Source organism: Xyrauchen texanus, chromosome 26, assembly GCF_025860055.1.
Source record: "Xyrauchen texanus isolate HMW12.3.18 chromosome 26, RBS_HiC_50CHRs, whole genome shotgun sequence".
Lineage (NCBI taxonomy): Eukaryota > Metazoa > Chordata > Actinopteri > Cypriniformes > Catostomidae > Xyrauchen > Xyrauchen texanus.
Genome location: NC_068301.1, coordinates 10,857,064 through 10,879,421, shown reverse-complemented (window position 1 = coordinate 10,879,421; position 22,358 = coordinate 10,857,064). Strand labels below are relative to the sequence as shown.

General features: G+C 36.8%; 1 protein-coding gene across 2 annotated transcripts in view; it reads left to right on the top strand.

The window, feature by feature from the left end:
• Window positions 1-21,717, top strand: part of atp9b (ATPase phospholipid transporting 9B) — a 65,483-nt gene extending 43,766 nt beyond the window's left edge. Inside the window, exons 17-30 of one of the 2 annotated variants that reach the window (XM_052092834.1) lie at window positions 277-369; window positions 3,405-3,488; window positions 4,139-4,309; window positions 4,643-4,741; window positions 4,846-4,935; window positions 5,030-5,174; window positions 5,363-5,427; window positions 5,938-6,093; window positions 6,286-6,350; window positions 7,325-7,433; window positions 7,614-7,671; window positions 10,514-10,717; window positions 15,134-15,166; window positions 19,545-21,717. In XM_052092834.1, coding sequence (XP_051948794.1) covers window positions 277-369; window positions 3,405-3,488; window positions 4,139-4,309; window positions 4,643-4,741; window positions 4,846-4,935; window positions 5,030-5,174; window positions 5,363-5,427; window positions 5,938-6,093; window positions 6,286-6,350; window positions 7,325-7,433; window positions 7,614-7,671; window positions 10,514-10,717; window positions 15,134-15,166; window positions 19,545-19,681 — 1,509 coding nt within the window. In that variant the 3' untranslated portion in view covers window positions 19,682-21,717. The remainder of the gene's footprint in view (window positions 1-276; window positions 370-3,404; window positions 3,489-4,138; window positions 4,310-4,642; window positions 4,742-4,845; window positions 4,936-5,029; window positions 5,175-5,362; window positions 5,428-5,937; window positions 6,094-6,285; window positions 6,351-7,324; window positions 7,434-7,613; window positions 7,672-10,513; window positions 10,718-15,133; window positions 15,167-19,544) is intronic. The other variant, XM_052092835.1, reaches the window with a different exon arrangement.
• The last annotated feature ends 641 nt before the right edge of the window (window positions 21,718-22,358 follow it).

Genomic DNA, 22,358 nt, shown 5'->3' with positions numbered 1-22,358 from the left:
ATTAGGAACTCTATGGTCCTAATAAAGAACCTGATGTGGTTTTCTGCTGTTGTAGCCCATACAGCTCAAGATTCAATGTGTTGTGCATTCGGAGATGCTATTCTGCTTACTACAATTGTACAGAGGGGTTATCTGAGTTACTGTAGCCTTTCTGTCAGCTCAAACCAGTCTGGCTATTCTCCGTTGACCTCTCTCATCAATCAGAATGAAGCACTAATATTTTATACATTGAGCTGGGTTTTTTAAGCTTTCTCAATTGAATTGATTGTTTTTCAGGAGGAGGCTACCGGCGACATCACGTTTTACATGAAAGGGGCTGATGTTGCCATGGCGAGTATTGTACAGTACAATGATTGGCTGGAGGAGGAGGTAAGAATGGATTATTGTGGCTGGAAAATTGTCATCCTGCTGTTTGTTTGGGCTGCTGAGCTTATAAATGCTGTTTAAACTCTCCAATCCCAATTGTCTGTTTCTTTCACCCTTATCATCCTTTGTCTTTTTAGTTTGAATATTTTTTTTTTATTTGATTTTTATTCTGAAGTTTTTTCATAGTTTCAGTGTTTTGGCAACTTTTACCTAGTCCAGTTATTGCAAACACTAATGTTGAAATTACAGTAAACACAGTCAAAGGAGGGCCATCAAACAACACGCAGCTCATGTCTACATTAGCAGAAACCTCATACCTTGAACCTGATTCAGTCACAAAAAAAAGACAACTAACCATTCACCAAATCAGGATTGACCTGAAAAAATATTTAATTAATACATTTATTTTAAATAAGGCTTGGCGTTATAGGTGTGTGTGTGTGTGTGTGTGTGTGTGTGTGTGTGTGTGTGTGTACACTGGTGGCCAAAAGTTTGAAATAATGTACAGATTTTGCTATTTTGGAAAGAAATTGGTACTTTAATTCACCAAAGTGGCATTCAACTGATCACAAAATATTGTCAGGACATTACTGATGTATATTTAAAAAAAAAAAGCACCAATCTCTATTTGAAAAAAGTCATTGTTGATCAAATCTAGACAGGACCCATTTCCAGCAGCCAACACTCCAACACCTTATCCATGAGTAATCATGCTAAATTGCTAATTCGGTACTAGAAAATTACATGCCATTTATATCAAACACAGCTGAAAGCTATTTACTTCGTTAAATGAAGCTTAACCTTGTCTTTGTGTTTGCTTTTGAGTTGCCACGGTATGCAATAGACTGGCATACCTTAAGGTCAATATTAGGTCACAAATGATAAAAAAGAAACCGCTTTCTCTAGAAACTCATCAGTCAATCATTGTTTTGAGGAATGAAGGCTATACAATGCTTGAAATTGCCAAAAAAAAAAAAAGGATTTCTTACAAAGGTGTATACTACAGTCTTCAAAGACAAAGGACAACTGACTCTAACAAGGACAGAAAGAGATGTGGACTAAATGTACCCAGATGTACAACTAAACAAGAGGATAAGTACATCAGAGTCTCTAGTTTGAGAAATAGATGCCTCACATGTCCTCAGCTGACAGCTTCATTGAATTCTACCCGCTCAACACCAGTTTCATGTACAACAGTAAAGAGAAGACTCAGGGGTGCAGGACTTATGGGAAGAATTGAAGAATTGAAGAGAAAAAGACACTTTTGAAACAGAAAAACAAAAAGAAAAGGTTAGAGTAGGCAAAGAAACAGACATTGGACAACAGATAATTGGAAGAGTGTTATGGATCTTAACCCCCATTGAGCTTTTGTGGGATCAGCTAGACTTGAAGGTGCATGAGAAGTGCCCGACAAGTGTCACATCTATGGAAATTACTACAGGAAGCGTGGGGTGAAATGTCACCTGAGTATCTGGACAAACTGACAGCTAGAATGCCAAGGATCTGCTAAGCTGTTATTGCTGTATGTTGAGAAGTTTTTAATGAGAACTCTTTGAAATAATTTTTTTTTTTTCACATTTTAATAGTAATTTTCATGTTATTAATGTCCTGACTATGTATTGTGATCAGTTGAATGCCAGTTTGGTGAATAAAAGTACCAATTTCTTTCCATAAGAGCAAAATTTGTACATTATTCGTGTGTGTGAGTGTGAGTGTAAAATTCTTTTTTTCAACCTTTCAACAATATAAATGAAAGGTTAAAAAGATATTGATAACTATGTATATAAATTTCAATTAGACCACACCGCCTTTGTAGCCAAATAATAAAATCTTGTTTAAAATGTGTATAGCATTCTTTCCACACTATTTGTCAGTGTAATAGCAGTATAATAAAAAACAATAAGATTGTGAAACTTGTGTAATGACACAGTCTTTAGGAAACTTATTCTTGGTACAATAAAAGTTGGGCTCAATCAACAGCATTTGTGGCATAATGATGATTATTACGAAATTTAATTTCAACTCATCATTCGTTATGCTTTCATGGCAATTGAATATCTACTTCATCTCATCAAGCATATTGTCACGTGGCTATAATTTTGAAATAGGGATTATTTTGACGTTTATGGATTGGCCCAATTCACTTCTACTGTAAGTGCCTCACTGTAACCCAGATTTAAAATATTTTTTTTTATTAAATAGTCTGAATTCGTTTTTGTGGCAATCAACATTATCCCACAAATGCTGCCAATTGAGCTTAACTTGTATTCAACACAGAATATTCCTTTAATGATCAAATTCAAATGGATGCATTGAATTATTGCCCATGTTTTTGTGTTAAATCCCTTTTTTGTGTGGCTTTATGAACAGATTAGTTGTAAACTAAGAATCAAGACATTTTGTAAGCTAGTGTTAAATAAACCAGTATACACACAGCACTTCTTCCTTGTTCTGATGTTAACTTGTCCTAACCTCTCTGTGATCAAGGACAGTCCATACAGTCCTTCATCTCCTGTGCATTTCTGCCTTTGGTGATTATAATTGTATTGGCAATATGCAGTCAATGAGGGGCGGAGATGAGGCTTATTAATTAATGAATGACCCAAATAAAGACAAATGACTGGGAGCAGCATCATGTCATAATCCTCATTGGGCTATTCATGATGCGCTCTGTATGCGTGTGAGACGCTGCTATGTGGACTGGTCAATAAGTAATCAGAGCTACACTTTCGCTTGTTTGATTTTCATATCAAAAATAAACCGCTGTCCAATATCTTTTTACAGTGTGCTTAGATTCCCACAGGCAGTGTTGTATTTTTCATGATTGATTGTTACGGTGTTGATGTGTTTATCTATTTGTGTGGCAGTGTTTTTTATGCTTCCAGTAAAAACAATTGTGTTAAAAGCATTGTTTACATCTTTGTAAATCAAGCTTTCTGTATGCTAATTGAATTCTTTGTCTAATACACAACCACACACACTTTCTCGTCATATCTGTTGCTGGTGTAACTGTAAATGTGTGTTGCATTGTGTTCTAGTGTGGGAATATGGCCAGAGAGGGCCTTCGGACATTGGTGGTGGCGAAGAAATCATTGACTGAAGAACAGTACCAAGACTTTGAGGTACAAATATACCTTGATTTGTTGACCTCTGTAAGCACAATTTCTCTTAATGTCTCTCCACTGATTTAACTTATAGTTTCCTTGTATGTGTGGACATTGTTTCTCTTGAAGTGTAAACGGTGTAGCCCAGTGGAAAGAATGTGTTTATAACAAGACCAAATTTTCAGGACAAAAAAACACGCACAGTGCTTTTTTAAAATGAAACAATGCCCAACAAGTTTGAAATATCATACCGAGGTGACCATTTTTTCATTCAGAGGGAATAAAAGTGATGTGCGAACTCAATGGCATGAGTTTGGGATGGAACTATCCGTATTTGGCCAACCATTGAAAATAGGGGGGTTCTTTGGAAAATATTTCACTGTCATTATTTTTACAATTCAATTTGGTGATGCACCAGAATTACACACTTCTAATCGTGTGTCTACACACATCTATAAATTGTCCAGATAGTGACCAATTATTTTAGGTATCTTTACTTTTTTTCCATGAAGACAAATTCACCATTGGAGTTGGTGTGATTAGTTTTAGTGAGAAAATCTGTTAACATTTGATACTTTTGTGTAATTTAGTTTCATTAGACTTGGTATGAACAGGCCTTAAATTCTCATAACTTCGCCCCGGTGTTATTTATTTTTTTGCCCATCCAGAGTCGTTATAACCAGGCAAAGCTGAGTATTCATGATCGTGCTCTGAAGGTGGCAGCAGTGGTGGAGAGTTTGGAGAGGGAGATGGAGCTCCTGTGTCTCACTGGAGTGGAAGATCAGCTGCAGGCCGATGTCAGACCCACACTGGAACTCCTCCGTAATGCTGGGATCAAGGTACACAAACACAACTGCTGTCCTAGAGTGACATTTATAATAAATACAGTACTGTGCAAAAGTCTTAGGCACATAAGGTGTTTCACAAAAACATTTGTCTTAAGATGGTAAGCTTAAGCTTACCCAAAACCCTTCTGATGGCACATGTCTAATAGTAGATTTTTTTTGTTTTGTTTAATGCCTTATCCATTTTAAACAATAGAAAAAGAAGGATAGATAAAAGAAAGAAAAGCTAGAATGAAAGAAAGAAAAACATTTACAGACTGAAACCAACAGTGATTTAAAAAAAAAAATGTTTTTATCCAGGTCTGACCTTTTGACCCTTTTTTCCAGATTTGGATGTTGACAGGAGACAAGCTGGAAACTGCTACATGTATCGCCAAAAGCTCTCATTTAGTTAACAGAAGCCAAGACATCCACATCTTCAGACCGGTAGGTTCAGAGCCTCTGATTATCTGAATTTAAAGTGAAGTGGATCGAGTGTGAACGCTCTTTGGTGCTTCAGTAATGTGAAGTGTTTTGTGTTGTTTTGGCAGGTAACCAATCGCGGGGAGGCTCATCTTGAGCTGAACGCCTTTAGGAGGAAACACGACTGTGCGCTGGTCATCTCAGGAGACTCTCTGGAGGTAAAATGTCAAAAATGTTCCATATATACAACATCCAGGTTGATGTTCTCTCACTAAATGGTGTGTTTGTGTGTGTGCATGTGTGAACTTTAAGGTTTGTTTGCGGTACTACGAGCATGAGTTTGTGGAGCTGGCATGTCAGTGCCCCGCTGTGGTTTGCTGTCGCTGCTCTCCCACGCAGAAAGCTGAGATTGTTCGATTACTACAACAGCACACGGCCAACAGAACATGTGCCATAGGTCAGTTGCTCTTCTCATCTCCAAAACAGATCGAACTTGTGTTTTACAGTCAAGTAAAAGGTTTAAGCTTTAAGTCTCATCATCCAGTAGGTGAGGCCAAACCCACTTGAACCAAGCTCTGAGCACATACATTTTTGAGAGAGTGTCTTCTCATGTTTGCCCACTATCATCTTTCTTATCTCTCTCAGGTGATGGAGGAAATGATGTCAGTATGATCCAAGCTGCAGACTGTGGTATTGGTATTGAAGGGAAGGTAAGATATTTCTCATTAACATAGATCGTTTTGTTTTTCTATTCTTCTTTTTGATTGCAAAAGTTCATCCAACTAAATAAAAAAATACATACAATAAAAAAAATCACATTATGATTTTTAAGATTCAGGAGAGTTTGTAGAGATGCATGGAAATGTGAGAAGTGACTTGTGAGTAGGTATTGAAGACCCCATTAAATAGTTTGGCAAGCACAGTTTTTTCTTTGTGTTGATGTGTATATATATCCTATTGCAAAGAGTTTTGGCAGGTATATTGAATGGCTCGTCCCTGAATAGGCTTTAGTTTATGTAAAAAAATTATATTATGCCTGTTAGTACAAGATGTGTCATCAACATTTTTTGGTCCATTTTCCCTGAGGAGAATGACTACATTTATGTTGATGTGGATATATCTCCTAAAGGTTTATTTTTTAGCATATAGGTTGTCTCAAAGGTAACAAGAATATTCTAAAAGCCACAAAACTCTTATTGTGACTTTAACTGGTGTTTCAGGAGGGAAAGCAGGCATCTCTGGCCGCAGATTTCTCCATAACCCAGTTTAAGCACATCGGCAGACTGCTGATGGTACATGGACGTAACAGCTACAAACGCTCTGCAGCTCTCGGACAGTTTGTCATGCACCGCGGCATGATAATCTCCACCATGCAGGTAACACACAAACGCAAATACACACACCACTCCTGTAGTGACATTGAGATCTCTGGAGTGTCTGGAGTCATTATGGTAAATTGGTTTCCTCTTAAAACAAGAGCAGCACTTGTTGTATCTGTGGTGCAGCCTCTTGATTTGAATTGTAAGTGTCTTGATTTGAATATTGATTTAGTCTATCTCTTCTCTCAGGCTGTGTTTTCCTCAATTTTCTACTTTGCATCTGTTCCTCTGTATCAAGGCTTCCTCATGGTGGGGTAAGTGGTGTCCAGGTCCAATGCTTGTTGTTAACAGAAGTGTTTTTGTTGATCTGAGTGTTCTACTGATATTTTCTATTGTATTCACTACTTTGTGATATTGGGGCCGAGTAAAAATATAAATTTTCAGATGAAAAAATCTTGAAATCAATTCTTAAATAAAAAGATTGTTTTTTCACTTTATGTGGCAACCCTCTATAATGCAAGTAAACCACTTGCATGTGTGACCACATTTTGAGCTATGTGACTAAAAATGTCTATGATTAGCCACTGGCTGGTAAATGTTCTGGTTTTACTCACCAGTAATGGAGTAGTATAGTGGAGATGTTATTAGAACACTGGTCCTTTCACTGCATTCTGTGCTCAAAGATGAGATCCACGGATCCATATGTCATTGATTAATGACTTAAATGCCCTTTCTGTTTTTTAGTCAGTTGTTGATTAAAAACAACAACATAAAAACATTTATTTGTAATCACACATGGATGCCTTAAAGAAACCTCACACATCTTCTCTCGTTATGTGTGCAAAGTGACTGATGCCGGTAGTCTTAAAGAGATGGTACCGATTTTGCAAATGTTCTGCATATTTTAGCAAATGTTCCACGTAATGGAAATACTTGAGAATTGTACAAAATATGCAAGCTAACAGTAAACATGTAGCAAAAATGTATATATGCAGCATAATATATGCAATATCAAGACATTAATTGAGGGAGTTTTTCATTTTTCAAACACTAAAATGTGACCAGATTGTAAATCGGAATCTAATCGAATCTGGAAATCTGTATCAATATCCAGCCCCTTATGATATGTCTCGATCTATTTAGCTGCCTACCTTGACAATGTTTGTGCAAACATTTGATTTTAAAGCTTAAAATTCCCAAGATGCCCAAAATGTTGCTTGGGTATGCAGCTCACTAGTTTTTGAGCTTATGTGTCACATTTTCTAACATTTTGCCATTTTGTTCCCAGTTATGCCACCATGTACACCATGTTCCCTGTCTTTTCTTTGGTGCTAGACCAGGATGTGAAGCCAGAGATGGCTTTGCTCTATCCTGAGCTCTATAAAGACCTCACCAAGGTAACAACATACACACACCGTATAACGGTAGTTATGGTAATACTGATAACTTACCTTAAACTTGGACAACTGCATGATATATGTGATATAAGTTACTTACAGGAATGAAAGACTGAAAGCATGAGTTTGTTTGTGTTAGCTGCATGAAAGTGATATTGACTTTGGTTTTCCCTCCACTAGGGTCGCTCCCTGTCCTTTAAGACCTTCCTGATTTGGGTTTTAATAAGTATATATCAAGGTAATGGATGAACAATGTTGATTAGTATGATATTTTTTGTTTGACCACAAATAGCAGCTCACCAATTCCCTGTACTGTTGTGAATTTAGGCATGATGATTATTTTAGCTGGACTGAGTGTGGAAAATTGTGCTACCTGTCTGTGCCTTTAACTTATGAATTCTCAAAGACATAGAAAGGGTTATTGAAAATTCAGTGCATCAATTATGCAATTAAATAAATGCTATAATAATTCCCCATTTATTATACATTAATTTCACGTTCAAAATGAATTTCTTGGCCTGTTTTTAGTTGTAAACTTATTCAAAGCCCCAATCAGCTTGTGGCACTGACATGTTCGATTGTCGCATTTATATTTGTTTCTTTAGCATATTTATGAATATAATTATGAATTGTACCAACTAAATAACATTTTATCAAATTCCACTCAACCGAATCATAACCAAATTTAAGATTATTATTTTTATTCATATACTGTTATAGAAAACGGATTTTGAGCTGTTTTTCACCACTGTGTCTGTTTGCTATAGGGGGACTGTCTCTGTAATAAATGCATTTAAGGGAAATAAAACATAACACAACATTTTTATATATATATATATAGTACAGAGTTCCGAACAACCTCTTTACATTCTAATAAAATAGTTGTGAGCTGTGGAAATGCTGTCTAGTAATGAATCCTTGAGCATTGTCCTGCAAATTCGGAGGAGTTCTATTCATGAACGTATCTTTTGGACCATCGCCAGCTCTCACACGCACACGGCTCCTTTATCCACACTGTAAATCGATCCATGCAGTAAGCAATCGAGATCAGTGTCCCCGTCTGACAGCTCCTGCTTTTTAATTAAACCTTAATACAGAGAGACAAGAACAACAGGGAAATATGAGCAAAGATTTAATTTAGTCCAGAGAGTAACCCTGAGGAATGTTTGCCGTATGAAGAGAGGCAATTATGTGATCAGTTAGAGGCCATTAGGCTGGATTGCGCTGGCGTTTATGATTAAAATGAAAGCAGAGATGGTTACAGTAGGCTGAGGAACCGAGTGAGCATGGAGCGTCACAAGCAGGGTCAGGGTTCGCCACTCTGTTCCGACAGACTCAACACGCCTGTGTGTGAATTAAGAGCAATCCGCGAGCAAGGGTCGAGAGATCCCGGAAGAAACTCGTTTAGGCTGAAGTTCTAGATGGACACAAGTTAACCTTTTCATTAGTTGGGTCTAAATTCCCCTGCAGTGCCCCGTGGAGTGAGTTAATTTTGCGTGTGATACTGCACAGCCGGTAGAGGGGGGGCAGAGTGTAGATGAGTATTTATTTTTTTTCTTGTCTTAAAAAATAATGTATATAATATAGTAAACATGTTAACAATTACTGTTTTTTTTTTTTCTATAGCTGTAAAAAAAACAAATGAACAAATAATATTTTGTGTGTGTGACAAGCACTAATGTAAACAGACTTGGCTGCATGCATCGGATAATCGCACTTTGTCTGCATACCTGCCAACATCGGATTGAGGAAAAATAGGGAGATTTACGTGGTTCTTATGTGTGAGGAACGGCAGCCTCTCTCATCAACAAGATATTTCCATCTGCAGAACTGCTGCTCTACTGGATGCTTTTGTTTTGACACCATTATGAGTAAATTCTAGAGACTGTTTTACGTGAAAATCCCAGGAGATCAGCAGTTACAAAAATACTCAAACCAGCCCATCTAGCACCAACAATCATGCCATGGTCTAAATCACTGAGATCACATTTTTCCCCAATCTGATTTTTTTATGCGAAAATTAACTGATGCTCCTGACCCATATCTGTGTGATTTTTATGCGCTGCTGCCACATGATTGGCTGATTAGATAATTGCATGGATGATTGTTGGTGCCAGATGGGTTCGTTTGAGTATTTCTGTAACTGCTGATCTCCTGGGATTTTCTCACACAACAGTCTCTAGAATTTACTCTGAATGGTGCCAAAAACATAAAACATCCAGTGAGTGGTAGTTCTGTGGATGGAAATGCCTTGTTGATGAGAGGGGACAACAGAGAATAGCCAGACTGGTTCAAACTGTCAAAGTATACGGTAACTGAGATAACCGCTCTGTACAATTGTGGTGAGAAGAATAGCATCTCAGTATACTATTCTGAAATGGGAGTTGGCGCTGTTTTGGTGGCAGGAGGGGGACCAACACAATTGTAGGCAGGTGGTTTTATTGTTGTGGCTGATTGGTGCTTGCGTGACGCTACCCTGTGTGGCCCAATTATTAAATATGTGACGGTACGTTTGAAAGGGTTAATCAGAGTAATTCATTGAATAAATGGAAACGGTGTAAAATCAACACTTTTGAGACACTAATAAAAGTTAAAATGACCTCAGAGTAGAGGCTTTCAACCTTTACAGACCCCCCCAGTCCAGACTCTCAGCCAACCCAGAGACCACCCAGAAATATAGAAAATATATATATATATATATATATATATATATATATATATATATATATATATATATATATATATATATATATATATATATATATATTTTTTTTTTTGGGGGCACTTTATAACATAGTCATTTTTAATACATTATTTAAACTTTAACCAACATTATTTCCTTCTCTACTGCTAAATAGATCACTCATTTACCTTGTTTATAAATTAATGTTCACATACTGCATATAGAATTTTATGTTTTATTTATCTGTCCAGGACCTTCTTGATTCATTAAAAAAAATGTATTAGTTTTTTCCCTGTTTATCTGAAAATGCTTTGTGCTTGTGTTTTGATGCTCTTTAAAACATTACATGGTTTTATATCAGCCCTTGTTAGTTCTCACACAACCTTCTGTCCATCAGGGGGTATTCTGATGTACGGGGCCCTGGTTCTGTTCGATCAGGAGTTTGTGCATGTGGTGGCAATTTCCTTCACTGCTCTTATCCTGACAGAGCTGCTGATGGTGGCGTTGACCATCCGCACTTGGCACTGGCTCATGGTGGTAGCCGAGCTCATCAGCCTGGGCTGCTACCTTGCCTCCCTCGCCTTTCTCAACGAGTATTTTGGTAAGAACTTTCTTTTGCCTACAACACTTTGTCTGTCTGTCTGTCTGTCTGTCTAACTATTTATCTATCTGTCTGTCTAACTATTTGTCTGTCTGTCTATCCAACTTTTTCTCTTTCGGTGTCTGTCTATCTATTGTTCTGTATATCTTATCATCCATCATAATATCCTTTCTGTCTGTCTGTCTAACAATTTATCAATCAATCAATCAATCATCTGGCTGTCTAACTATGTATATAACTGTCTGTCTTTCTGTGTCTGTCAAGCTATTTATTAATCTACCTTTCTGTCTGTCTAACTATTTATCTGTCAGTCTATTTATCTATCCATCCAACTATCCATCTATCGTTCTGTCTATTTATCTATTTCTGTCTGTCTATATTGTATTCTGTCTATTTGTCGTTCTATGTGTCGTTTTATCCGTCGCGCTATTTGTCATTTATTTCTTTGCCTATTTTGAAGTTGTATTATCACAAGAGGGGTGGGGTGATGGGCACAAAATAAAGTGTGTGCGCGCAATGAAGCAAATTGTACAAAACCAATCGCAATGACACAGAGCGCAAACAGCAATGCAAACTCAGGGTCGTTACACCCCTCTCCATAAGACAGTGGCTCTCAAGAATCCCTGTGAACAGAAACTGTATCAATGCACACAAATAAACAATATATACACTGGTGGCCAAAAGTTTGGAATAATGTACAGATTTTGCTCTTATGGAAACAACTTTTGTTGAAGTGGCATTCAACTGATCACAATGTATAGTCAGGACATTAATAACTTGAAAAATTACTATTATAATTTGGGAAAAAACTTTCAGAACTTCGTAAACTACTTCATAGAATTCTCATCAAAAATCCTCCATGTGCAGCAATGACAGCTTTGCAGATCCTTGACATTATAGCTGTCAGTTTGTCAGCTGTCAGTTTGATACTCAGGTGACAGTCTTGTCAGGCACTTCTCATGCACCTTACAGTCTAGCTGATCCCACTAAAGTTGAATGGGTTAAAATCCATAAAATTCCATAACACTCTTTTCCAATTATCTGTTGTACAATGTCTGTGTTTCTTTGCCCACTCTAACCTTTTTTTTTTTTTTTTTTTTATAATTTTTTTTTATTCAAGTTTTTATTTGTATAGCAGCTTTCACAACACAGGGAGCGCATTAACAGAAGATTAACCTGTAATATCTATAAAGTCTTAAAGTCATCATTGTGTAGTTTGATAAAATACAATTGTGAATTGTGTTTAAAAATAAGTAATTAAATAATAATTTTATTTAGAGCCCCAGTGAGCAAGCCGAAGGCGACTGTGGCAAGGAAAACAAAACTCCATAAAATGTTGGTTAATGGAGAAAAATAACCTTGGGAGAAACCAGACTCACTGTGGGGGGCCAGTTCCCCTCTGGCTAACATCATGAAATGAATGCCAATATTACTAATGTATAGTGCAAGTCATCGTTTAAAATTATTGAACGAAGTAAGTGTTAAGGCTCAGTGTTTAAACACAGATTTTGTATGAACTGTAAGATTAATGACTAATGTCTTTTGAAGTCCATCCTGGATTAACTGCAGAAGTTCACATGATGCAATTGTCCTTGTTAATTGCTAATGAAAATTTTTGTTGGCAAATAATTGATAAGTATATGTATTCCATTTCAAGAGTGTAGTCCATCTTGGCTTTTTCTTTTCAATTCTTCCCATAAGGCCTGTAGCCCTGAGTCTTCTCTTTACTGTCATACATGAAACTGGTGTTGAGTTGGTAGAATTCAGTGAGGCATCTATTTTTCAAACTAAAGACTCTGATGTACTTATCCTCTTGTTTAGTTGTACATCTGGCCTTCCACATCTCTTTCTGTCCTTGTTAGAGTCAGTTGTCCTTTGTCTTTTAAGTCTGTACACCTTGGTATGAAATCTTCATTGTATATTAGTAGCATTGTATAGCCTTTATTCCTCAAAACAGTGATTGACTGAGTTTCTAGAAAAAGATGTTTATTTTTTGCCAATTTTTACCTAATATTGACCTTAAGGTATGCCAGTCTATTGTATACTGTGGCAACTCAAAAACAAACACAAAGACAATATTATGCTTCATTTAACAAACAAAATATTTTTCAACTGTGTTTGATATAATGGCAAATTATTTTCTAGTACAAAATTAGTAATTTAGCATGACTACTCAAGGATAAGGCTGGAATAGTCCTGTCTAGACTTGATCAAAAATCTTTTTTTTTTTTTTACATCTGTAGTGTCCTGACTATACTTTGTGATCAGTTGAATGCCACTTTCGTGAATTCAAGTACCAATTTCCTTCTGAAACAGCAAAATCTGTACATTATTCTAAACTTTTGGCCGCTGGACGGTGGAAAAATTAAGACAAAAAGAACGATAATAGCCCACTAAACTAAAAAACATCATAAAGTCCTTTTTGGTCATAGGAGAAGAGAAATTCTGAATGGCCTGAATTTCAGCCTGCACCAGATGGATCTCACTTTTTTCCACCACTTTTCCAAGTTACATAGGGTAGCCCTAGCAAATTCACAAATTTATCATGAGCCATGCCACTGATAAGTGTTTCAAAACTGAACAAATGCGTTTTATATGCATGTCCCAACTATCGCTGAACACAATAAGATCGTTCAGATACACTGCACATCCTTCGAGACATGAAATTACTCAGTTCATGAGGCGTTGGAACGTTGCCGGGGCATTCCTTAAACCAAAACTCATGACTTAGTAAGAATAGAGGCCTGACGGAGTGATAAAGGAACAAATATTCTGAGCTCGCTGGCTCAAAGGCACTTGCCCAGTAGCCTTTTAGAAATCAAACTTTCTCACAAATTTAGTTGAACCTACCTGATGATGTGGTTTAGTTACACTGTTAACTTTATGAAAATCAGTGCCAAATCTCACCGACCCATCAGGTTTTCCAACAAAAAGACATGGAGATGCCCAATTTAAAAAAAGATGGTGCAGCTATGTCATTCTCCTGCATGTATTACATTTCTGCATTCATTATCTTACATTTATCTGGCAAGACACAATAAAAATTATGTTGAATGGGTTAAGCATCCCCCACATCAATATCATACTCTCCCCAATCTGTTTCGGATGGCATATATCCAAACAAGTCTGGAAAACTCTGCAATAACGCACTCAACTCTGCACGTTGCAAAGGAGACTATTGACTAAGAATGAAGTCTAGCCTTTTCAATGACTCTGAATTATTCAATCGGCTGCACAAAACGCAATCTTCGGGATCAATATCCTCATCCTCCCCACCCGCTACATCGAACTACATAAAAAAATTTAAGTGGCAAAGAGAGCGGGATGAACAAGGTTTGAATCATTTGAATCGGACTTGCTTTCATAGGAGGGCTTCGTTAAATGAACATGACTGGGTTGATTTGTTCTGTAACGGGCTGGAGATCACATAATTTTCATCACTCACTTTATGCTCCACGACATATGGGCCATCAAACGTAGCCTCAAAAGGAGAGCAAACTAAAGGATGCAAAAAGTAAGAAGTTGATCTCCCGGTTCAAAAATACGACATTCAGTACGATCACATAGTACGATCACACAGACGTTTCATGACTTGTAGTTTTTCGAGTTTAACTCAAAACAAACTAACTTTCTGGCCTGAATGAGTCTCTGTTTAAACCCAGAAACATAAGACAACACATTTTTTGGAGACTCAGAGATTTTAGCGAAGTTGTGAAGCACAGCCAAAAGCCCACAAACTTTGTTACCAAAGACTAGATCGTTGGGACTAAACCCTGTACTGTCTTGTAGCACCTCTCATGCAGCCAACAACAGCCAAGGTAACCCTCCTCCCAGTCCTTGTCCAACTGCTCACAATTAGCACAGAGGACAGACTTCAACGTCTGTTGGAATCTCCCCAGCACACCCTGTCTTTGTCCATGTTATGCGCTAGACAGGTTTTGTTTAATGTGCAGCTGTTTCAGAACTTACTGGAACAGGTGAGAGGTAAGGTTAATACCCTGATCACTTTGAATAATTTGGGGATACTAAAAATAAATTGCAAGCAATAAAGGTGGGACACACAAGTTCCAAAAGTAACAAAGTACTTAAACAAAACATTAGATCTTTTAAATAAAAAAAGATTGCATGTGTATTTATCAGTACAATCAGTAGTGTAAAGCAGAATGTGAGGACGAAGATGTAATGTACTGCGGGGGGTGGCAAATTAATCTAAACCAATTGTAATGACAGACAGCAGTGCAAATTCTGGGTCATCACAAAATGCAAATATCCTCTGTGACAGATGGCCCACAGGCTATGGTTACAATATCCAATCCAAACACTCGTACCAGTACAGCCTGGTTGTAACCACAACTTTTAAGATGTCTCTCTATTCTTCTTTTCTCTCGCTGTCTCTGCTCTTTGGCTGTGCCTCAGGCATAGGTCGTGTGACCTTAGGAGCTTTTCTGGGTAGGTTTGTCTTTCCCTGTGTTTTGACTGTCATCCCACCAGTTACCATTTTCTGTATGCAACTATGGGTTGGGGAAAACCATGATTAACTGATGCATCACAATTCTTTAAATAATAATCTGAAATATATTTTAATTTAAAGAAATTTGTTTTTGAAAAATATACTTATGACAAAACTTTACAGAGACATAAAGCCATGTGTTGTCTCATACTGCAAAATCTGCTGCGTCTTATATTCTACAAAAAGATGCATTTCAAACAAACACAAATCAAATAAACATTCTCTGTATTGAATTTTTTTTTTTTTCAATTTGGAATGCCCAATTCCCACTACTTAGTAGGTCCTCGTGGTGGCATGGTTACTCACCTCAATCTGGGTGGTGGAGGACAAGTCTCAGTTGCCTTCACTTCTGAGACCGTCAATCCGTGCATCTTATCACGTTGCTCGTTGTGCATGACACCACGGAGACTCGGCATGAGGAGGCTCATGCTATTCTCCGCAATCCACGCACAACATAATACACACCCCATTGAGAGCGAGAACCACTAATCGTGACCATGAGGAGGTTACCTCATGTGACTCTACCCTCCCTAGCAACCGGGACAATTTTGGTTGCTTAAGAGACCTGGCTGGAGTCACTCAGCACAAATGCAATGTATTCTTTAGATAGGTATAATAGTCAAGAACAAAATGGCTTAAGAAAACAACCAATGTTCTTGCGACATGAAGCCATGCTTGACTACCTAAATCAAAAAACGAATTGTGAGATGCTTCCCAAATAGTTGAAGTCAGACATTTACATACATCTGGGCTGAAGTCATTAAAACTAAAAAAAAATTAACCACTCCACATATTTCATATTATAGCAAACTATAGTTTTGGCAAGACGTTTGGGACATCTACTTTGTGCATGACATGAGTCATTTTTCCAACAATTGTTTACATACAGATTGTTTCACTTTTTATTGACTATATCACAATTCCAGTTTGTCAGAAGTTTACATTCACTAAGTTAACTGTGCCTTTAACAGGGTTCCTGTGGATCCTTATGTCTGAAATTTAGTTTTCCCTAATTTAAGGTCATAAAAATGATTAAATTAGACAACAAAAGTCTTAATTATATAAACAGGTCTTAAATTTGGGGGCATAAAGACAGGAATCATGATATGACCTAATGTGATTATCAAACTTCAAAAGAATATGATTTAAATAAATGCATGCACTGAGTCCATCAAAGTGTAAGCATGACACTGTTGTATTTTCTAAGCTATATTAGTAATTTATGACAAGAGATTACAAATGTTCAACTGTCGATGATGGCAATGTTTACTTTTAATTGTTTACATTGTAATATGTTGTAGATTATTGTAGGAGAGCACATTGTATTCCCGTTATCTGTTTGAATGAGCAGCTGGAAGGAGTGGAGCACATACATTTCAAAATAAGAGTGTATTTCAGCCTTTTGAAGTTAAAAGTTCTGTGCTATGAATAAAATATTTTTCCCCTGGTTATTGGTATTTTGGTTGCACCATAAACTGCATCTGGAATTTAATTCAATTTGGACTCTTGGAGCCTTGGTCTTGCCCTCCCCATCACAGGAAAGAAAGACTAAGAACATTTAATATAAGCTACCAATTTTAAAAACTATTGGCAGATTAACTGGCTTTCTTTTAACACTTTACTGAATCAGCACAATCCAATATCGGTCGACCTCTAATTTGTATCCATTTATGCAATGGTACATAAACCGATTTTAACGATATATTTGTGGAAAACACGTCTTGAGTATTTTAAACTTGCATATAGCCTACCGTGTTTTACTGAAAAGCAATGTTAAGGCCATGTTGAATGTGTGCCCTTGCCTGTTTAAGAAAGAGTCTGTGATTACATGATTTATTTTTTTAATTGTTTTAAGATGGGGATAGGGTGTATTCATTTGATTTGTTCAGGTCTTGAAAAAGGTCTTAAAAAGTCTTAAATTTGATGTAAAAAAAATGTTTAGCAACTCTGTTTAAGCAGCTTGGAAAATTCCAGAAAATTATGTCAAGCCTTTAGGCAAGTAGCCAATTATGAGAAGAATGAGGCATCTCTGTATAATGTGCAACAGTGTCTTCCCACTTTTTCGACTGTTGTGGTTCTGTATGTATTTGTCCCATTCATTTTTTCCATAGGGATTTTATAAAATCCTTTATAAGAGTTCTAAACCATGAACCAAACCTACCAGCTCCGAGGTGAATCACAACATTACATACTTTGATTTGAAGCTAAAAAGTATTTGAAAATTGGACAAAAAGACAAAAGTACAAGACTGTGTACTTACTGTCTTTGATTAGGGAATGAACCATAATCCCATAAAGCCTTTAAAATTACATCATCAAATTCAAAGTGATATAAATATGTAAAAGTAATTATTTAAATTTGCTGACTATAAGTATAGAAACGATACATTTTATGAATATTGCAAAATATTTATAAATATATTAGTTTGGAAGTGTAGGAAGACCGACTCGATCGCTTCATTCACATTAAACATGATCTTTGAAAAATGAAGTTAAAATAATACAGACTGATGTCTTAAACAGAATTAAAACCATCGATTAAGAAACTTGGAGCTCATAGTAGAAAAATGTATGCAAATGTAATACTACTTAAACCAAATTGTTGCACTCTATAATTTGAGGATGTTAGTAAAAGTGTTCTAGGACAATCTTTATTTGGAACAACACAAAGCCAGTGTTGAGGTCACTTACAGTTACTCCCTTTGAGCAGGGCAGGTAGGGTTGTCTACCTTCTGATAGGCTAATTGAAGTCAATTGGAGGTGTACCTGTGGATGTTTTTTAAGACCTACCTTCAAACTCAGTGCCTCTGCTTGACATTATGAGGAAACCAAATGTAATCAGCCAAGACCTCAGAAAAAAAATTGTGGACCTCCACAAGTCTGGTTCATCCTTGGGAGCAATTTCCAAATGCTTGAAGGTACCACATTCGTTGTGTAAACAATAGTACGCAAGTATAAACACCATGAGATCATGAAGCCATCATACCGCACAGGAAGGAGATGCATTCTGTCTCCTAGGGATGAACATAGTTTGGTGCAAAAAGTGCAAATTAATCCCAGAACAAAAGCAAAGGACCTTGTGAAGATGCTGGAGAAAACGGGTAGACAAGAATTTATATCCACAGTAAAACAAGTCCTTTAGCGACATAACCTGAAAGGCTGCTCAGCAATGAATAAGACACCGCTCCAAAACCGCCATTAAAAAAAGCCAGACTACAGCTTGCAAGTGTACATGAAGACAAAGATCTTACTTTTTGAAGAAATATCATCTGGTCTGATGAAACAAAACTTGAACTGTTTGGCCGTGATGACCATTGTTATGTTTGGAGGAAAAAAGGTGATGCTTGCAAGCTGAAGAACACCATCCCAGCCGTGAAGCATGGGGGTAGCAGCATCATGTTGTGAGGGTGTTTTGCTGCAGGAGGGACTGGTGCACTTCCCAAAATAGATGGCATCATGAGGAAGGACAAATCAACATCTTAAGACTTCAGCAAGGAAGTTAAAGTTCGGTCGCAAATGGACAATGACGTTAAGCATACCTCCAAAGTTGTGGCAAAGTGGCTTAAGGACAACAAAGTCAAGGTTTTGGAGTGGCCATCACAAAGCCCTGACCTCAATCCAATAGAAAATTGGTAGGCAGATCTGAAAAAGCATGTATGAGCATGGAGTCCTACAAACCTGTCTCAGTTACACCAGTTCTATCTGGAGGAATGGGCCAGAATTCCAGCAACTTATTGTGAGAAGCTTGTGGAAGGCTACCCAAAATGTTTGACCCAAATTAAACGATTAAAAAGCAATGCTAACAAATATTAACAAAGTGTATGTAAACTTCTGACCCATTTGTAATGTGATGAAAGAAATAAAAGCGGACATAAATAATTCTCTCTACTATAATTGTGGCATTTCACATTCTTGAAATAGTGATCCTAACCTGACCTAATACAGGGAATGCTTCCCTAAGATTAAATTACAGGAATTGTGAAAAACAGAGATTAAATGTATTTGGCTAAGGTGTATGTAAACTTCTGACTTCAACTGTATTCCTACTCAAATAATTCCTACTTCTAGTCCATTCTCCTCTCTCGGCTTCACTCTTGTTTGTGGGCCCCTAGATGAGGAGCCATTCAGATGTGCCATAACTCTGTGATCACTCATTTTTTTACCCACATTCCATCAGTGCAGTGCAACCCATCCACTTCATTCTCAGCCTGATGATCCTGTTTTTCAGAGCATAAACTGCTACCTTGATGTATGAACGAGTGTGAAGTGATTTTTGTTTTGGTGTTTTAATTTCTTAATCTGTGTCTTTTGTTTTCAGATCTTTCGTTTATCACAACATGGGTGTTTTTGTGGAAGGTGTGCGCCATCACGCTGGTCAGCTGTCTGCCGCTCTACATCCTAAAATATCTGAAGCGGAAGTTCTCCCCACCCAGTTACTCCAAACTCTCCTCCTGAGCGTTCCATACTTCACACAATGTCAGAAGGCATGCAAACACATTTATAAGCACACATCAAATACTTCTTAACAGATACAAAGTTCCATAAGTGCTTTATGATGCTCTTTATATGTATGCTTATTGGATGACATAATGTGACACCTATGTATGTTTATATGGACTAAGATGGTCGTTTAGAGGGGGACATGGAACAGTTGTAGCGGAAGATGGTGAGTATTATTGAGTACTTGAAGAGACTAAAGCACAAAAAGAGACCGAGATATAGAACAAAAGGAATATGAGGAAACCAAAAGGTTGTTTAGGGGGACACGCACTGCAATGACAGTTCCAAACCTGTCATTTTTGATTAAATGTATATAAATGTTAAATCAGCATTACATATTTTTATTGAAGCCTATAGATTTTTTAAATGATTTTTATTGATGAGGTATAATGATGTTAGTGAGACCATTTGAGATATAATGTATGCCTCAGTAGTATAATTTCCATACTCATCAGCACTTTTCCTTAATTTTTGGCACATACTGTACTACATTATCAAAGGGATAATTCACCCCAAAATGAAAATTTGTTAGCATGAACTCACCCTAAAAAAAAAAAAGCTGTATGACTTTCCACAAAAGATGTAGATGCCATGATTGCAAGTAAATTAAAGACTAACCCTTGTACTTTGTAATTAATATGGTCTAGGGAGGGAGTGGGGACTCGTAGGGGTAGTTTTGATTTGAACGTTTTGCTTGCATGAGTGTTGCATACTGAATTTGAATATGGACAGCTCTGATGTCCAGTGCTACTGTTGCGTTGTGGCTGCCGCTGCTATATGATCCTGCTGCAAATCTGTGTAAATGTAAGCTGGAGCAAAGCAAGTGTTTTACAGTAGAAACTATTTGTTCTGGGAAAAGCTTTGACCTAAATTACCCAAAAATGCAATGCTGTCATACTTTACTTACCCTCATGTTGTTCCAAACCCGTATGACTTTCTTCAGAGGAATGGTAAAGGAGGCAGAATGTTTGGGACTGGAAGCCTCCATCACAATGAAAGAGACTAACATTCTGTCTAACATTTCCTTTTGTGTTCAAGTTTGGAATGATGTGGGTGAGTCTTTTCATTTCTGGGTGCACTATCCCTTTAAAATTATATTTTACAAGTCTGTAATCCTTTAAAATGATAAATTCTTTGTTTTTAGAGTGGTAACTTGACTGACTTTTGGAGTGACTACATGCCTTTGTTATTGATTGTTGAATCCCACCTCTTGACATAGAAACAGGACTTGATTGTAGTATTTTCTTGGAATTGGTGTTATGAACTAATGAGTTTTATAAGATTGTAAAAACTGAAAAATGTATTAGATGGGATTTACTAAGCTGCTTAGAGATACACCATCAGTTTTGTAGTTCTAAAATGGATGTATGGCACTCGCTTACCTGCTTTTTCATAGTTTAATAAAGGTGGGAGTTTCCTTTTTATACACAATGGCACTTTTTTTTTTTTTTTTTTTGTGAGGACATTCACAGAAGAACCCCCCTTCATCTGTGCTGATGATGTATAGTTGGCTCAAAACTTTGTAAGATCTTGCCTAAATTAAATAGTCGGCCGCTATGTGGAATGAGTTTTATCATTCACTTTATTTTCTATACTGTGTGCATGCGTGTTTACAATACTGAATGAAACAATGCCAAGCACATATATGTGCCGTATGCTGTTCTTTTCTTGCTGTGCATAATGGTGGAATTCTGTTTCGCTTGGAATAAATTGGGTTATATGTTACTTCACTCAGGAATATCACTAACTGAATTCTTCACCTGCTGTATAAAAACCTTAAATTAAACTTGTGAGAGCCTAACAACAATAGCTTATTTATGTTTGTGTACTTTGTGTTGCTCTGGCATTTCTTTTTTGTTTTTACTGAGTGATACATTATTGAAAAATGATGTGGTATTTCTATAGTATTGTTACTGCAATAGTGGCTGCAGCAGTTTAATCAGTATATTTATACATTTGTATTTACAATTGATATTAGTGTCTAATTAAAGAGCAGTATGTTTTCAAATGGTCTGGTGGGTGTGTCATTTAATATGTTTTATTTGATAATGCATAATAGGGTACAAATTGGTGTTCTATTATTTTATTTACTTTTAAGAGAAAAAGGCACAAAATCAATTTTCTTTAAAGAGAGATCTTTTACATTACATACTGTTAATTCCAACCTGGTCTCATAGTGAAAATGTGACTATATACATTTTATTGTCTGTCCAAGCCTATTACCCATTTTGGCATTTTGTTCTTGTTTCAAATTTTTACATTTTATTCACTTGAGTTGTGTTTATTGCTTAAAAAGAACACACATTGCACAAATTATGGCTTTAAACTAAATTAAATTCAGATGTCCCAAAGTTTGGTAACAGGGTTGCAAACATTGCAAATCTCATATTGAACAAAACGGGTCATATTTACCATTACGTCCTTAGGTGTTTGAAGAAAATGTTCTCCAAGCTAAACACCTTTCACAGACCCCACTATTTTCAAGCTCTATTTTGTGCCTTATTCCTGGAAAGTGCCATTTAATGTGAAAAATAATGTGAGCAGTTATGTTCCAAACATAAATGGGACAGGAGAACTTGAACGTTTGCAAGTCTTTGTATCTGAAATCTTAATGTATGTATTGCTTCTGACC